Source organism: Drosophila takahashii, chromosome 3R, assembly GCF_030179915.1.
Source record: "Drosophila takahashii strain IR98-3 E-12201 chromosome 3R, DtakHiC1v2, whole genome shotgun sequence".
Lineage (NCBI taxonomy): Eukaryota > Metazoa > Arthropoda > Insecta > Diptera > Drosophilidae > Drosophila > Drosophila takahashii.
The window spans coordinates 1,423,945-1,441,891 of NC_091681.1; the positions used below are offsets into that span (position 1 = coordinate 1,423,945).

The following is a 17,947-nucleotide window of genomic DNA, read 5'->3' on the forward strand; positions in this document are numbered from 1 at the left end:
GTCTATCAGCTATCAGTTGGCATTGATAACAAAGGCGTGTGGGCAGTGCTTCACTTTGTTTTCGTGGCTCTCTTTGTACCCTTATATGTTTTGATTTATTTTAAAGTGAATCCATCAGATACGTACGAATGCAATTAAACGTTCAGCCCTTGAGTGTCGTCCTCCCAACCGCCTCATTCTCATGTAACCATTTTTTCAATGTCTTTGCCTTTTTACCTTGTTTTGTTCTATCACATGGCTTTTGTTTGCCATTTTGTTCTCAAGCCCCCATGTGGTACAAAATGCCCGCAGCATTGTGTCCCCTTAGGAAAAGGTTATCTTGGGCTGTCTATTTACTAAGATAGATTTAAAATAAAAAAGAATACAAATAAGTAAACTAGTTCCAAATTTATTTTGAATACCACCAATTCCATTTTAAGTTTAAAACAATTTTAAACATTTACGAGGTACTTTTAAGTGTCATACTTTTTTTTTTTGTGACTTTCAGTCAGCCTTCTTTTCTGCCAGCAGAGTTTGTGACACCACTGCAGTGCCACGCCCCCATATAAAAGATTCAACATCTGCAAGTCATGAATTCAATTTATATATTTATCTATTTTTCACTTGGTCTCTGCTTTTCTTTATTTGTCTGTCTTAGCCGCTATTCTAACCATTTCGGACGCCTTACGGGAACCGCTACGCGACGCTGAGCTGGTAGCAAGCGTCAGACGTAACCTCAGACCAGAATTAAGACAGGAGCTTTTGCACGTAAATACTTCAGATTTATCCTCCTTACGTAGAGAATGCCACCGACACGAAGAGTTTCACTCAAGCTTAAGATGTCCGTCAGAACCCCTAGACGGGTATCCGAAACCAGCCTTGAATGCATCCACTTATAAAGATTCCAATTCCCCCGAACCGACATCTTCACCCAAATTCAAGCCATTTCACGTACGCTTGCGCGAGTATAATTTGCGACGAAGTATAATTTTTCGAAGTCCAGATCTTTAAGACGAATACAAGAGTATTGGAGGGACAGGCGGCGTTTAAAGAAATTCCAAATATCAGCTGTGGCCCATAAGTTTAATGATGTCCGTCCGTTCATCAGTCTTACAATATTTGATCATGAGTATCTGGCACTGCTGGATAGTGGAGCATTTGCTTGCGTGTTAGGTAGAACCCTAGCCAAAAGGATAGAGGCGGACCAGAAATTTCAGAAAATTAGTGGAATCGTCCGAACAGCAGATGGTCAGAGCCAACCCTTAATAGGAACCGTAGTCGTCCCAATCTCTTACAATGATATCCATTCCAACTTTGAATTTCTGATAGTTTCCTCCATTAGACAAGACGTTATTTGCGGCATGGACTTCTGGAATGAGTTCGGGATTAAAGTAGCTTTTCCTGGCACCATAGAATATATGATGGACGTTGATGCAGTACAAACAAGCCGCCCACGTGCTTTTTACGCGCGGGATCCTTTATCAATTAGGGCAAAAATGCGAGTTCGCGAGGAAAATACATGAAACAAATACTACAAATACTACAACTAAGATTGAAGCAAATGAGATAAAATTTTAGTTTTTAATACGGGGATAGATGTTGAAGTGCAAATTAAATGATAAAGATTGTTATAATTATTAAAAAGAACGCGAAAGGGCTCGTGCAGACTAAAATTTGATGAACAATGTGGTAAAAAAAGAGGATGATAATTTCGTTAAAATTTAAGAGCTTATACTCACACAATGTCTGATTGTAAGCCGAAACCAGACTATATTATTGTATGTCAAACAAAGCTTAACATCATCAGCATACATTAGTACTCGAGAATTTGTTATGATAGAGGGAAGATCGTTTATAAACAGAGTAAACAGCAAAGGACCCAGATGACTGCCCTGGAACACTCCACATCTCACGTTGATGATTTTAGAAACAGCGTTCTTAAATATAACCCTCTGAGTCCTCCCATTCAAATATCTTGAAATCCAAGTTAAAAGATTACATGGAAACCCAAGCAAGTCTAGTTTGAATAAAAGAAGAGAGTGGTTAACAGAGTCAAATGCTTTACTGAAATCTGTATATGCAACGTCAGTCTGCATTTTATTGTTAAATCCATTTATTACAATTGATGACAATTCAAGTAGGTTGGTGGTAGTCGATCTTCGCTTAACAAAACCATGCTGACACGGTGATATCAGCGAGGAACATAAATGCTGCAAATGAGAAGTAATAATACATTCAAATGCTTTAGGAATTGCCGACAATTTAGAAATGCCTCTATAATTCTGGGCATCCGCCTTCGCACCCTTTTTGTGGAGTGGAATAATGAAAGAGTCCTTCCAGATAGTTGGAAAAACTGATGATGAAATAGACAAATGAAAAAGTTTAAGAATCGGTTTACAAATGGTTGAAGCACAAAACTTAAGCACACTCCCAGGGAGTCCATCAGGACCGGGAGAATACGTTGGCGTTGTTGTTGCTAAATCCTTTAAAAGTGAACTTTCGGTAATTACAGGGGTAAAAATACAATTAGCCCTATTTAAGTGGTTAGGGTAGATAGGGTTTGACCAAGCAGCCGAACTATAAGTAGTTTGGAAAAACTCGGCAAATAAATCCGCAATTTCAGAATCCGATGCCTCTTTTGAGTTTAAACGTACCGATGAAGGCAATGCCGAAGACTTACGCTTGGCATTAACGAAGTTATAAAACTGCTTCGGATCATTTGAAAACTCGAATTTACATCGATTTAAATACATGGAATAGCAATGACTGTTGAGAACATTAAAATCTGAACGAGCCACAACATATTTCCCGTTTTTTTATACTTTTTATAAGTGTTGGATTTAAGATTTTTAAGTCTTTAAAGCGCATTGTTAAACCAAGGAAGCCTATTTAGCTTCGGAGGAAGACTGTCAGGCACGCATTCGTCAAAAAAAGTGTTTAAAACGCTATAGAAAAGTTCAATTGTTAATATCCATGCAATTGTAAAAATCAGTCCAATTATATTGCGAAATCATGTAGTTTAGTTTATTATAGTCACATTTACGAAAGCATCTCTTTTTAGTTTGAGGAACTAAAGGAGAAAGGGTATCAGTACAGGGGAGGCCAATTGTCAATTCCAAAGTAGGATGATATCGGTCTTCAGGTACAACAAGTGCGTCAATTCTAGCTACAGTGACTTCATGTGGATCTAAAACAAAGACTAGATCTAATTGTCTATTTAATGAAGTAGCGACAAGTGAGTCAGTGGGAAGAGACCAAGAGATATTAGGTAGATTAAAGTCACCCAAAACTATCAAAAGGTCTCTGTTGGAAAGAAAGGATAGAACAGATGGTGCTAATAAATTATTAAATCAGAGCCAGGAGGAATATAAGAGCAGGTTACAAAAATAGATAAGGATTGAATGGACACTTTGACACTAACAAATTCAATATCGTTAGGGTTATGAATGTTAAGTCTCTCCGATGTTAAACTAGAGGTAACGGCAATCAGTACACCCCCCCCCCCCCCCCCCTACGCGGGGTGCGATCGGTCCTGTAGGTGTTAAAGTTCATTGACAAAACTTCAGAGTCAGATATCTCTGGTTTCAGCCAATTTTCCGTAAAAGCCAAAATATCTTCAGTAAATGATGAAATGATGAAATAAACCTGTTAGTTTTTTGGCACAGTGGAAGGCCTATTACACAGGTCGACAAAATCAAGACTTTTTCTTGGCCCAAGAATAAACGCTACAAAACCTGAAAGAATTTTAGCTGTAGATTACTACCTCATACTTGGAAACTTTCCATTACGTCGAAGTTTTGTGAAATCCGTGGTCAAAGTTCCAAATTTTAGATTTTTAGGCACTTTTTGCTACTTAAGGGCTGTCCATATATTACGTAATCACCAAGGGGGGGAGGGGGTCATTGAAATGATTATGTTTGATTACATGGGGAGGGGGGGTCTTGTACAATGATTACGTAATCATTTTATATTAATTTTTTTATTTAAAGAATTTATTTAAAAACTTTTTTCCTTTAATGATATCTACAAACCAGGGACCAAAAATAAGTGTTATTGTAAATTTTTCATACAAATAAATCACGCATTGTAGTTTACAAATCCGTAATGATTTTTATTTTTTGATTTTTATAATAAAACTCAAAAAATAACTGTTATTTTTTGATTTTTATGAATAACAGTTATTCCCTTGACATTTTTGAAAAAATGAAATAATTAAAAAAAAACATGATTCCCGTGTTTTATATAAAAGGCAACCGTGCATATTTTAAACCTATATTTTTTTTAAATTTATTTTACCCACAAAATCGCCATAAATCAAGTTTGAGTTTTATTTTTGATCACGACGAATAACTGTTATTTGCCAAATTTTATTATAAAACTCAAAAAATAACAGTAATTCCTTGAGTTTTACTTTACAAATCAGAAAATAACTGTTAAAGTGTGATTTTTAAAATAAAACTTATAACAGTTACGGTCCCTGCTACAAACTTAAATAGGAAAGCAGAGAAAAAATTTTTGTAGTGGCTGGGCGGCGAAAAAAAGAATGTTTAGTGGTTCAATCACACGAAGGACGCGAAGACCTGGAATGGCTTGACGAAGAGTATGTTGGGGATAATATCAGCGTAGACGAACCGAATGTGTCATACCAAACTTCATTTATAAACAATATTAAAGATTGGGTTGCATCTCCGTTTGAATCCACAGATTAAAACAAAAAAAATTTTATTCTGGGGATTACGTAATCATTGGGGGGGGGGGGGTTGTTTTTTGAATGATTACGTTTGATCACCAGGAGGGGGAGGGGGTCAAAAATCACCAAAAACGTGATTACGTAATATATGGACAGCCCCTTAATAGTAAGAAAACCCTTCGTAGCCCAGAGCCACAATTTAGCGGAAAAGGTACTTTCAACCTTTAACTTCAAGAGTGGCCAATCACAAAGCTGGGCGACCTCTACTTTTTTAGCTACAATGGATTTTACTGAAGTACTTTTTGTCACTTTTTTTCATCTATAGTAGCTTGGTACTCTTGGTAGCTTTTATTCTTGGGCTTTTTTTTGTCGACCAGTGTTATTAGGCACAGTGGAAAGCCGATTATTAGGCACAGTGGGAGGCCTGTTATTTGTTCTCGGTTTATTGGGAACAAATTCTTTTGTTACCAAATCATCATTAAACACCATTACATTAAACACATCAGGCGGAGCAAATATTTTAAAAGAAAATATCCTACGGGCGTACGAAAATCGAAATTGTTCAACTTCAATGTCCTCGGATGGGAATTTTTCACGTATGAATTCCATAACATCCTCAGATTTGGTATCCGGGGTAAATCTAGAAACAAACAATTGCTTCCTATGTGGAACACTGAAAGTTTCTTACGCCCCCCAGCAGCAGTCTGAACCTCACTCGGCTGGGACCCAGAAGCGGTTCCTCCTGTATCTACGGTCAGCACCGATTTCTGTGCCTCAGGTTGGCATCCAGAAACAGGGTCCCCTTCGGAACTGGCGGTTACCATAGGCACAGGTGGCTCGCTTACCCCTGTGCCGACCGGAACTGCTGCAGCTACCGAGTTCAATGTTTTGTTTTCTTTCACGGTCTTATTAACTGCCCCGCAAAATAGAAGAACTAGACTTTAAAAATCTCGACATGTTGCCATTGAGCAAATCGGAGATATTTCAGTTACAAAAAACAATAGAACTTTTCCCCTTCTTTGAGAAAGAGGGATTAGGGAAAAACCACGCTGATCGAACATAGCATTGATACGTGATCAGCAAAGCCAATAAAGCAAAAATTTTACCCTATTTCACCAGCCAGAGAAAATCTTCTCTGCAGCGAAATCGATCGGATGATCAAACTCGGTGTATTGAAGAAGCCCCCTCAACTGCATGGACATCCCCAGCTGTCTTAATCGTTAAACCTGGTAAGGTCAGATTTTGTTTAGACTCACGAAAAGTTAACTCCGTGACTATGAAAGACGCCTATCCAATTCAAAATCTGGAAGGTCTACATAGCAGATTACCCCCAGTTCACTGTATCTCCAAATTAGACCTAAAATACGCCTTCTGGCAATTTTGCCTCGACCAAAAATCGCGGCCTTTACGATACCTAACAGACCTCTTTACCAATTCGTTCGTATGCTCTTAGGGTTGTGTAATGCACCCCAGACCATGTGTCGCCTGATGGATATAGTGGTACCATATCAACTGAAGGGACACGTCCCGAGCATATAGAACACCAAAACGTACGGCAGGCCTAACCATCAACGTCCGCAAAAGCCACTTTTGTTTAAAAAGCGTGGATTATTTGGGGTACTTAGTTGGAGAAGGCACTCTTCGGATCAATCCCGCCAAAGTAGAAGCTATCTCAAAGTTCCCAGTACCAAAAACAAAGAAGTAACTGAAACGATTCCTCGGTATCATTGGCTGGTACCAACGGTTTATTGGTCAATATTCTAATTTAACCTTTCCCTTAGCAGAAAGGCTACCAGGGAAAACATTTGAGTGGGAAGAAGCAGCCCAGGCTACGTTTGAAAACATCAAGCATAGGCTATCGTCAGCTCCGTTCCTTATAAACCCTGACTATACAAAACCCTTTATAGTCCAATGCGATGCCTTTACGGTAGGCGTAGGGGCAGTGCTTGCACAACTTGACGCATCGGGAGAAGAACGGCCGATAGCTTATATGTCTAAGAAGCTTAACCGTGCCCAAAGAAACTACTCCGTAACGGAGTTAGAATGTCTTGCTGTAGTTCTAGCCATGAAACGATTTCGAATGTACATTGAGGGCCAAGAATTTAAGATAGTAACTGATCATGCCAGCTTACGTTGGCTGATGAATCAGAACGACTTGAGCGGGCGTTTAGCTAGATGGTCAATTAAGCTGCAAGGGTTCCGCTCTTCAACAGAACACCGCAAAGGCAGTGGCAGATGCGCTGTCAAGATCCTTTGAAGACGAAATCGCGGTTGTAGACTTGGATATACTGCCAGAAATTGACTTGCCATCTAAGTCCTTTCGCTCGCAGGAATATGAAGACCTCAAGGATAGATTTCTGAAATCAAACTTGCCGGATTTTAGAGTAGCGGACGGTTATCTTTATTATCGCGCTCAGTTCCAAAGGGAGGATCCTGAACCAGATAGTGGAGGTTGGAGGTTATGCGTACCATCCCAGCTACGCGAAGGTGTCATAAGGGCCGCGCACGAACCACCCACTTCAGCCCACTGCGGAACGGCGAAGTGTTTAGATCGCATTCGTAGGAACTTGTTCTGGCCAAACATGGTTGTACAGACTCGAAATTATATACGTAACTGCGAGGTATGCCAAACATCAAAAGTGACAACCAAAACCCTTCGGTCACCCATGGGTCGACAAGTGGTTAGTGAGCGTGCCTTTCAGCGCTTATACATCGACTTTATATTCACAGGTTGCTACTCACCACAGCACACATGGCCAGCCGATCCGATTTTTGGCCAAAAATACGTTTTTCTTTTTTAAGAAAATGACCAAATTGAGTTTGGATTCCGTTTTATAATACATTAAATTAATTTATGCCAAAGTTTCAAAGAATTCAGGCAAGTAGTTTTCTTTTACCATATTTTCAAAGTGGAAAATTTATCAAATATTAATGGAAATGAAAAAAAATGTAGAAGTCAAAGATGCTGATGTAGCTGTTCGACTTCTTTACGAAACTTATAGAAGGGATTATTTTCAACAAGTAAAAAATATAATATAGCTCGTATGTCTTACTTGTTACCTAAAATAAATATAATTGTTAATTTTTTCGCCTTTTTGTAGCAAATGAGTACTTTGCTTTTTGAGTGCCTTCGAGTGTCATCCCCAAATTAGTTCATTCCTTCAAAAAAAAATCCGTTGATCAATTTACTAAAAGCGTAGCCCACCGACTCGATGGGGTTTTGCCTTAGTTTTCGGTAATTTAAGTTTTAATTGAAGGCTTAACTCGAAGTCGAGCTATTTTGAAGAGCTTAGCTAAGAGAGCCCAAAAGTATACCGTACTTTTTTCTTTTTTTTTTCAAATATAAATGTAGCATACTTTTGTGATGACTTCAGAATATGTCAAATTAACATTAAACAAATCAAAAAACAATATTTTTAAACAATTTTTTTTACATAATTTGATTATATAAAACTTAAGAAGTAACAAGAACAAAAAATAGAATTTTTTTTAAATAGATTGTTTTATAAACGTTGATGTGGGAGCCTCAGAAAGTTGCAGTTTTTAACGGTTCATTAATCTTAAACGACATAATATTTTTAGTGATGTTAATTTTTTTTAGTTTGTTTTATCTCATACTTTATTTTTTTCGAAAATAACAGAAGTGCGTCTTCTAGCTATTTTTTTAAAAATAAAAAACCGAAAAGTACGTAAAATTTTCCGACTTTGGTCTGGATTATCTATATCATATAAACTTCCAAGAAATTTTACTTTTAGTTCGTTGGAAAGTTCAATCTTTTAAGAAAAAAATGCAAAAAACTGCATCCTTCTAACTGTCCTAGGAAAAAAGGAATCAACGCGAGAGTGAGTAGCATCAACTGTGCCTTACGAAACTACATCCACCAGTCTATGAAGTTGTCGCCATACTTTGCCGTGTTTGGGCAACATTTACTAACGCATGGATTACAATAAACTTTTTCGAAAACTCGACTTACTAACCGAAGGCGAAGTTAAATTGAACCGAGCTGATGAAATTTATCGAATTCGGGTCGTTATCCACAAGAATTTGACCAAGGCATACGCGAACAACCAGAAATCGTACAATATGCGCGTTAGAACTAGATCCTTTGAAGTAGGAGACGAAGTTATTAAAAGGAACTTTGCTCTGAGTAACCTAGCCACGAAGTTTAAGGGGGGACATCTAGGTAACTGAAAAAAAAAACGGATTTTCTGGATTTTTTTTTTTGGCCAAATGAAGAAGCTAATAGAAAATTTGTAAACTACGTTATATTATATTAGGTCCGAAGTACAAAATAAAATTTTTTTTAAATAAATCGAAAACAAAATGGCGGCTGTGCAGCATTACTTCGTAGGCCCTTTTTTGTTGAAGGGGGTCCATGGCCGGACACCTAACGTCCTTAACTTTTGATCTAAAAAAAAAAAAATTGACGGACTCTATTTTTTAGTATGTTATTTTTAAGACCCTAAAGAATTTTTTAGGCGAAAAAAAAATTTCCATTTTTCCAAAATTCTACCTAGATGTCCCCCCCTCATGGGAAAGGAACTCGGTACATTCCACGCGAGGGACCTGTGGTGAATTTCCCCATAAATCCTCTTTTTCAGTTCGAATCAACTTCTAGGATAGTCGTCATTTCAATCTGCGCTTTGTGAGGGCTCAATTATGGTTGGTTGTCCCAGCTAATTCTCCTGGAACGTATTCCTCAACTTTTGCCACGAGTTGGCAGTACCGCTGTCTGTCAAAGTGACAGTGCACCGGAAAGTTTCCATTGCTCTTCCAACCATCGTTTTCCAGTTGTCAAATTGCGCTACATGGCTGATCTATCTCGTTCTTTCTCAAAGAAAATTAGACAACGTAGGACGTAAAATCTGCTGAGAAAAGAGCTAGGGCTAACCTAGATTGATCTCCAATAAAACACTCTTGCAACATTTTACTGAAGCGCTTACCCGTCTCGGCGACCCGATCTGAGTGTGCAAACAGCACCGTCAACAGACGAAAAACGTATTTGATAAGCAATTCTTAAACATATCCGCACCTGAGGTAAGAACACGTTGTTTGAGATTCCTCTGACTTACGCTACATATATATATTTGTATATATATATTCATATTCGGTCTTAATTTCCTTCCAACAGCTTACTCCAGCGTCAACAGGCCTGCTGACACCGTTGGACACAATTGAAGCAGTGAGTACGGCATAGCCGAATGGGTATAAATACCCTTTTGTTTACGCCCACATTTGAAACCCACCGCAAAAGCTTACGTGAATAAAACCATATTTTCAGTAATTACGATTTTGCCCAACGATGCACGGAGAATTAGCATCCGTCTAAAGTAGAGTAAACGACACTGATTCTTGAATGCGTTATTTTGTTAGGTTTTAGAACTATACTGTCAATCATGACTTATGTTGATGTACAACACAGATGTATGTAACATGAATTAAACTTCAAATTCTAATGGGCACCTAAGGCATATTATATCGAGCAGAAAGGGAAAAGCCGAACCATCATTTGGCTTACATAGGCAGGGCGGGCGAAGCAAAGGAATCTTACCACCCATTTTCCTCTTTGATGAGAGCTAGATGAACCCACTGTTCGATCGCACATTTGACTTATCCTTCCTCCGGTTTCTTTACTCTGTCGATGCGTATTATGTGACGCGTACGCGATAAGGAACTAAAACCCCACCCCAGCCCTGAGCTCAGCCGGCAACCCAAGACAGAGTAGGTTCCATGTTCGCTACTGAACGTGTCCATTACAAGTGAAGTCAACACAACACCGATACATGCATTACCCATATAGTTATGTACGCCCATATCCGGGTTAGAATAGTATTTAAGCTCGTACCAAAAGATGAATATATTTAGCTCAATACAGTGTCTCAATTCACCGCACTACTTTCTCTAGTGATTCAACTCAAGCGTAGTGCCGTATCAACCCGTAGTCCTCAAGTCATAATCGTCCTGCCGGTACCTCTGCCCAACACGGTTCACAGCCCGTCACTTAACACGGGCCCAACACGGTTCCCAGCCCGTCCTCCACATCGTTGACAACACGGTTCTCAGCCCGTTATTTACTTCTGCGAGCTGACTTTCTGACAGTCGGGACAAAGTTCCATTCATCCAAAGCGCCTCCGTGCCGTGCGTCTGTGTGTCCACACTCGCGTAGGCACAAACAACCTGTTAAGAGGCGAAGAGACAATGACAGTGCACAGAATAAAATGGACCTAAATTTTCAGCAAACTGCCTCGGATACAGAAAGTGTTACCCATATGTCAGAGTAATGATTAAAGGTAAACTTCTTTGAGCTATGATAGATACAGGGTCATCTATCAATATAATGACGCATAATTTTGGAAATAATGAAGAACAAGACGAAAGATTAAAAGTATTCACAATAAATGGGTCAATGGAATTAAATAAGAGTATTACATTAGATCCATTTAAAATCTGTCTACTTAAACAAAGGTTTTATTTACATAAATTTTCTGAAAATTAAGACATTTTAACAGGTAGAGATTATTTGAATGAAAGTAAAGCAAAAATAAACTATGAAGAAGAGACAGTGACGTTAGGAGGTACATTACTTTACATAAAATATGGTGAGAATGATGTAGGAAAGGACAAGACCGCAGTAAAATGCTTTAGTCCACCATCAGTTAAAAGAGATTGAAGAGGATAGGACCGCATTAGAATGCCCTAATCCGCCCTTATCAAAGGACCAATCATTTAATTTTGCCATTAAGAATGAATTAAAAGAGTGCAATGAACATAGATTAGAACATTTGAAAAAAGAAAGTTTTATTTGAATACAATGACATACAGTACAAGGAAGGTGAGACTTTGACTTTTACACGTACTATTAAACATTCAATACAAACAAAACAAGACCCAGTATATAGGAAGCCATTCATCAAACCTTTGATGAAGAAGCAGGATTCGTAAAATATCCCTCACAATCTGCCATTTTGCTCCAACAAAATAATTTTAACATAGGGCGGTGATATTTGTCATAATAAAATGAGGAGTAACCAAGCAAGGCTGATGAATATTTTTCTGACAAAAATCACAACTGCTTTATACTGCTTTCTCCTCAAAATATTTTTTTCATTTTGACATTTTGTGAGAAAAAAATTAGGAAAATATTAACCAAAATAATGCTACTATTTTTCTATTATCTAGACCTAAATGCAATTCATATGTTTGTAAACTCAGGTTACATCTTTTGTATCTTCTGTTAAGTCTACCACCGATTAAATACTTTATTTCTGTCCATTATAGATCGAACACGCTTGAGTTGTTGTGTTTGTCTTTGACAATATTGTCAATATTCATTTCATCATTCTTGAGGGATATTTTTTTCATCATTTTAATTTCCTCACTCATAATGAATATTTTTCGATCAGTGAGCCATATGTATTTGAATGAGCAAAGATGACCATTTGTTTGTATCGTGATTGATATTTATTTATTTTCATCATAGTCGGCTTGTTTTTGAGGGATATTTAAAATGAGTGATATTTATGAACCCTGTGAAGAAGTTAATCAGCAAATAAATAAATTGATTAAACAGGGAATAATTCGTAAATCAAAATCTTGTTCAATGTCATAAATAACGGAATTGAAGTAATCAATAAATTAAAGGCAGACGGAGAAAGGTTTAAAAAAGTTTTTATGTCACAGGAACACAAAACTGAACTTTGTGAAATTTCCACGAACCATTTTTAGTTTTCCACGATAATTGGGTGCTTCGGAGTAAAAGTCCCGTTTAAATTTATGTCCCATCACCTACAGGTTCTTCGGTATAGCTAAGAATACAAAAAACCGAGGTTTGCCGACATTTCGAGTTATATGGCCTATATAATTGGACTTACCTTTATTATTTTCGCTGAAAACTACTCTCAATACATCACGGCATTCCTTAATAATAGTTAGATTACACACAGAGCGTTTACGTAAATAATAATGTAACAAAGTTAAAACCATTATCTTATATTCAAACGATGGAAATAATAGAATCAGACACAAAATATTATAATGTATTCCAAATAATCACTTGGGAAAAATTCTAAGCAATATTGCAAAAGAAACTATATCTTAAAAACCACGTTTGACCCTTCGCATTTGCAAAAGAAAACAAGAAAGTAAGCTAGCTTCGGCCAGCCGAAACTTATATACCCTTGCAGATAAAGTAAATACCTATAGTTTAATGCTCACTCGGTGCAGTTCCAGGGATTCCAGATTCAGCGTGCCTATTTAAATTTTGTTTTTAAGTTGTCAAAAATCAAAACGCCTACTTCCTACAAAGTTACAATGAATTTTCTTATGTTTGTTTGAATATTCCTACGGGAGCCTTAAGATATAGTGGTCCGATCCGGCTCGCTCCGACATATGTACTACCTGCAATAGAAAGAAGACTTTCGGGAAGCGTTTCCCTCTAAAGTATTTATATTCTTGATCAGGATCACTAGCCGAGTCGATATAGCCATGTCCGTCTGTCCTTCTGTCTGTCCGTCTGTCCGTATGAACGATGAGATCTCGGAAACTACAACTACGCCCACAATCGCCCTCTAACGATTTTAAAATGTGTCTGGCTCCCACACCTTTAAAGATTTCCGAGAAGTATAAATGCAATTTTGTTGTGTATATTCATACCTGTCAAATCAGACCATTCATTAAAAAGTTATACGCAATTAAAAAAATTGTATATATCCATCTCTCTCGCACTCCCTTTAGCTGAGTGACGGGTATTAGATAGTCGGGACACCAACCCGACTATAGCGTTCTCTCTTGTTAATTTTAAGTTCTCCCCTTTGTTAAAAATGTTTTGTTCTCTTTAAAGCATTTATTTCAATGGTGATATTTTTCTCAAAAATTAAGTGAAATATCAGTATTTTTCTTTTGCAAATGGGGAGGGTCAAATGAGGTTTTAGGCATATAGTTTCTTGGGCAATATGTCTTAGAATGGTCTATTGATTATGTTCCGCCCAAACTATTCATAACTTTTTTCGTGTCCATACAAATGTTCCAAATTCAAAGCAACCTAGATGTTTTTCATCAAAAAAACAAGTATTTTTCTCTTGCAAATGCGAAGGGTTAAACGTGATTTCCAAGGTATAGTTTCTTTGGAAAAATTACTTAGAATTGACCATAAAATACGATTCCCCCTACGATTGGATGACCTCCAAATCGACCCACCCTTATATGTTACCACTTTTTCGCCGTATATTTGCGTTATAAAGAAAACACAAAACCATTATATTTTTCTCAAGAAGCCCAAAATTCAAGGGATTTTATGCAACTGGTTTCAAAGTGGGATCTCTCTTGATGAACTAGGTATGAATTCCGTTGTAGGTTTTTGTAGTAGTTAACTGTCAGAAAGAACTAATAAGTAATTTAAAATAACCGTATACGCCTTGGAAAAAATTAACAAAAATAAATAAATAATTCCACAATACCTCATCCAGGAGTGTCTGTGGAAGTTCGTTCCAACTCGTCTCAGCCGTCTCATCGAGAGGGTCATTGGAGGAGCTTTGAAACTCAGTATGGTTTGGAGGACCGTCATATTTGCTGCAGCCAGAGAAGGAAAAACGAAAATCTGACTTGCCTGTCAAAAGAATTACTCCTTCTCGAATATTTTTTGCTGTGGAATCGATTTTTGTGGCCCGATCTCAACTTGCGCATTTGAGGAAAACTACCCTACAAAACCTATCTTGATGCGCGTCTCTCTCTTCTTAACTCGCGACCTGTATGACCGATGTCGTCGGATTATTCTGACTTTACAGACATCACACCTGGCCACTTCTTAACAGGAGAAGACGCTTTAACAATAGACAACAATTCCGAACAGTAAATCGAATATGTGTAAGCACCTCTGGAAAATATGGTCGAACAAATATGTAAGGACGCTACAATCCCGGATGACTTGGACCAATGATTCGCCTAATGCCGCAGTTTTTAAGTGAACAAGAAAAACAGTTGAATTTTTGGTTGACCAACAGTGCTGCCAGAATTTTCAAATGAAAAAGAGCTAGATTTGGAAAAGAAAAGTTGTGCAAGTGTTGAAATGCTAGAAACTGTTGAGTTAATTATAACAAACGAAGGGCCGTTTCCTCGTCCGCCCTGCAATGTAAAATGTAGCTAATGGAAGGATAAATTTATCCAGGCGGCAAATCGGTTTCCGTTTTTTCGTCCGTCATTTAAAACTCCAAGTAAAAGGCGCTCTAATTTGAGACTAGGTGGCAACACCACAACAGAACAAAAACTATCGAAAAATACCATAAAACAGTCATACTAACAGCTGATGATATAAACAAAACTGTAAACTAATAAAAAAACAATGTCAGCAGAAAGAAAGTTTCTTGTAGAACCGGTGTCTTCGGAATCGCCTCCGGGAGATTGAATTCTTACATGCGTGGAATCTATGGCTTCTATGACTTTCGGAAACTTGGTTATTTTAATTTTTTAATACGTCGGTACTGCATAAATTGTTTTGAAAAAGACGCTGTAGCAAAAGAAACTTCCTTAACAACTCGACTGGCTGTGGCCAGTGTGTAAAAATATGTAACAGGGAGAAGGAAGCGTTTTCGACCCCATAAAGTATATATATTCTTGATCAGGGTCACTAGCCGAGACGATATAGCCATGTCCGTCTGTCTGTCTGTCTGTCCGTCCGTATGACCGCTGAAATCTCGGAAAATACAAAAGCTAGAAGGTTGAGATTTTCCACACATATTCATGGGCTTCCTACGCAGCGCAAGATTATTTCAGCCGAGCGCCACGCCCTCTCTAATGCCCAAAATCGCCCACTAACGATTTAAAAATGTGTCTGACGCCCACACCTTTAAAGATTTCCGAGAAGTATAAATAGCCGGGACACCAACCCGACTATAGCGTTCTCTCTTTTTTGAAAATAAATTGGATGACTTTTACAATTTTGATTTATATTCAACTGTAAATTGAATCTGCTGTTTTCGAATGAAGAGTGGAACTAGATTGACAACACTCGAATGTCTGGCAACACTTGCGCACAAATCCAACCGCACAAATTTGTATCGGTGGATGAAGTACCGAGACAAAATTTGTCGCTATCTGCGCTAACATAAGGACGAGTAAATAATTTTTTCTTTATTGCTCCGTTGTCCCTAAAAGTGACCTCTAGTTCGATAAAGTGATCAATAACAATAATAACATGGCTACATAATTAAATTTCCTTTGCAATAAATATATCTATGTACTTAGGAATTAAAAACCAAATTAAAAATACTTTAATCAAAAGGGTACGTAAATTCATATCTTAAAAAGTAACTTCCACTTTTTACCAATTAACTAACAAGTATTTTGCATTTGTGCCCCCTGCGGCCATTAAATTAGTTTCCTATATCTTCTTAATTAATGTTTCGATATGAAATATTTGATAACTATTAATATACCAAACAAAATTTTAAAATAAATTCAGTCAGTTAGTTAACACATAAGCAAGTTTATACTTGCTTAAGTCATTATCGATAAATCGTAAGGAGTAAATGAGCGCAACAATATAATGTCTTAACAGCATTAGAGGTGACTGAAATTTCTGATAGCATGTTTACCGTAGCACCTCAATCAATTTTTCACATTCTTAATTTATTATCTTACCTTATTATATATATTTATGGACTTATAGGGATTTACAGCTATAAGTATTGAACCGGTATAAGTCTATAATTTTTCAATATAGGGAAACCAACCGAAATTATCGAAATATACCGAAATATAATAAACGATCCAATTTTTGGCCAAAAACACAATTTTTTTTTTAAGAAAATTACCTAATTTAGTTTGAATTCTTTTTCATAATACATTAAACTAATTTATGCCAAAGATTAAAAGAATTCGGGCAAGTAGTTTTTTTTACCGTATTTTCAAAGTGGGAAATTCATCAAATATTGATGGAATTTAAAAAAAATCTTGAAGTCAAAGAGCCTGATGTAGCTGTTCGACTCTTCACAAAACTTGTAGATGTGATTACTTTCAACAAATAAAAAATATAATATAAGTCGTATGCCTTACTTGTTTCCTAAAACTAAAGTATTTGTTGATTTTTACGGCTTTTTTTAGCAAACGAGTGCGTTGCTTTTCAAGTGCTTTTGAGTGCCATTACCAAATTAGTTCATTCCTTAAAAAAAAAATTCGTTGACCAATTTACTAAAAGCGTAGCCCGCCGACTCGGTGCGTGTCTGCCTTAGTTTTCGGTACTTTATGTTTTTGAAGGCTTAACTCGAAGTCGAGCTATTTTGAAGCTTTGCTAAGAGAGCCCAAAAGTATGCCGTACTTTTTTCGTCAGGTTTTAGTGAACATTTTGCGCTCCAAAATTTGATTTTAGTGTGACTAACATCTTAAATCTACTTTTTACGTACTGTCGGGACAAGCAGCAGCCGCCACCTAACTTATAGAAAAAGCTCAAACAAAGCTTTCGTATTACATACTAATTGCTTATGTTCTCGCCTTCGTTGGTCGCAAGCCGACTCTCTCTCTCTCTCGGCCGCTCGACTTCAGCGCTTATCGGCAGCATCGTCAGATAGAGAGCTTTATCTGCGCTAATTATCTAAAGCGGGATCACTCTCTCATGTACATTCATTGCGCGCGCTCAATATATTGGCATATATTTTCTGTATCCTCCAATATTATCCGCAACAATAAAAATTCTTATTATAACGTTTAACTAATTATATCGGCGTTATTATTCGAGTTTAAAGGATAGTCGTTGAAAAATCTCAATGACTGAACATTGGTGACCCCGACGTGATATTTTGAAACAATTATTAATTTGCAAAAGTAAAATAAAGTTTCTAAAATATACACATATATACACTACAGTGCATATCATAGTTTAAAATAAATAAACATATATATAAAGTTTCATAACCAAAAATAGTTATAAGGTGCATGCCGGTCGTCAATTGCCATCCGGTCCGTTATTTAGTGCACCTGCTACCTACGTATACATACGTGCATACATACATTCCGTTTTCGAGTGCATTCGCCGGCGCACAAACCGTTATACAAACATACAGCCGCTAATTAAGGTACAGTTCTTGTGTGCACAGTTGGACAGATTGCGTTCGCCGTGGTCAAATACGAAATATTATTATATAATATTATTAAACAATTTGTAATATTAAATTTGGCTTCAGCTTAGCGGCCGTGCACAGTGGGACAGGTTGTATTCGTCGCGTGCTAATTAAAACTATTATTAAATAATAAAATAAATAATAAATAATACAAAAAAATAATAAAAT

At 37.2% G+C, this 17,947-nt stretch overlaps 1 protein-coding gene across 12 annotated transcripts in view; it reads right to left on the reverse strand.

The window, feature by feature from the left end:
- Positions 1-17,947, reverse strand: part of Myo81F (Myosin 81F) — a 1,428,838-nt gene that overhangs the window by 1,293,760 nt on the left and 117,131 nt on the right. For all 12 annotated transcript variants that reach the window (XR_011419017.1, XM_070216714.1, XM_070216710.1 and 9 more), the window contains exon 3: positions 16,305-16,367. Coding sequence is in view for 11 of the 12 variants with exons in the window: in XM_070216714.1 (XP_070072815.1) it covers positions 16,305-16,367 (63 nt within the window). In the remaining variant the exon portion in view is untranslated. The remainder of the gene's footprint in view (positions 1-16,304; positions 16,368-17,947) is intronic.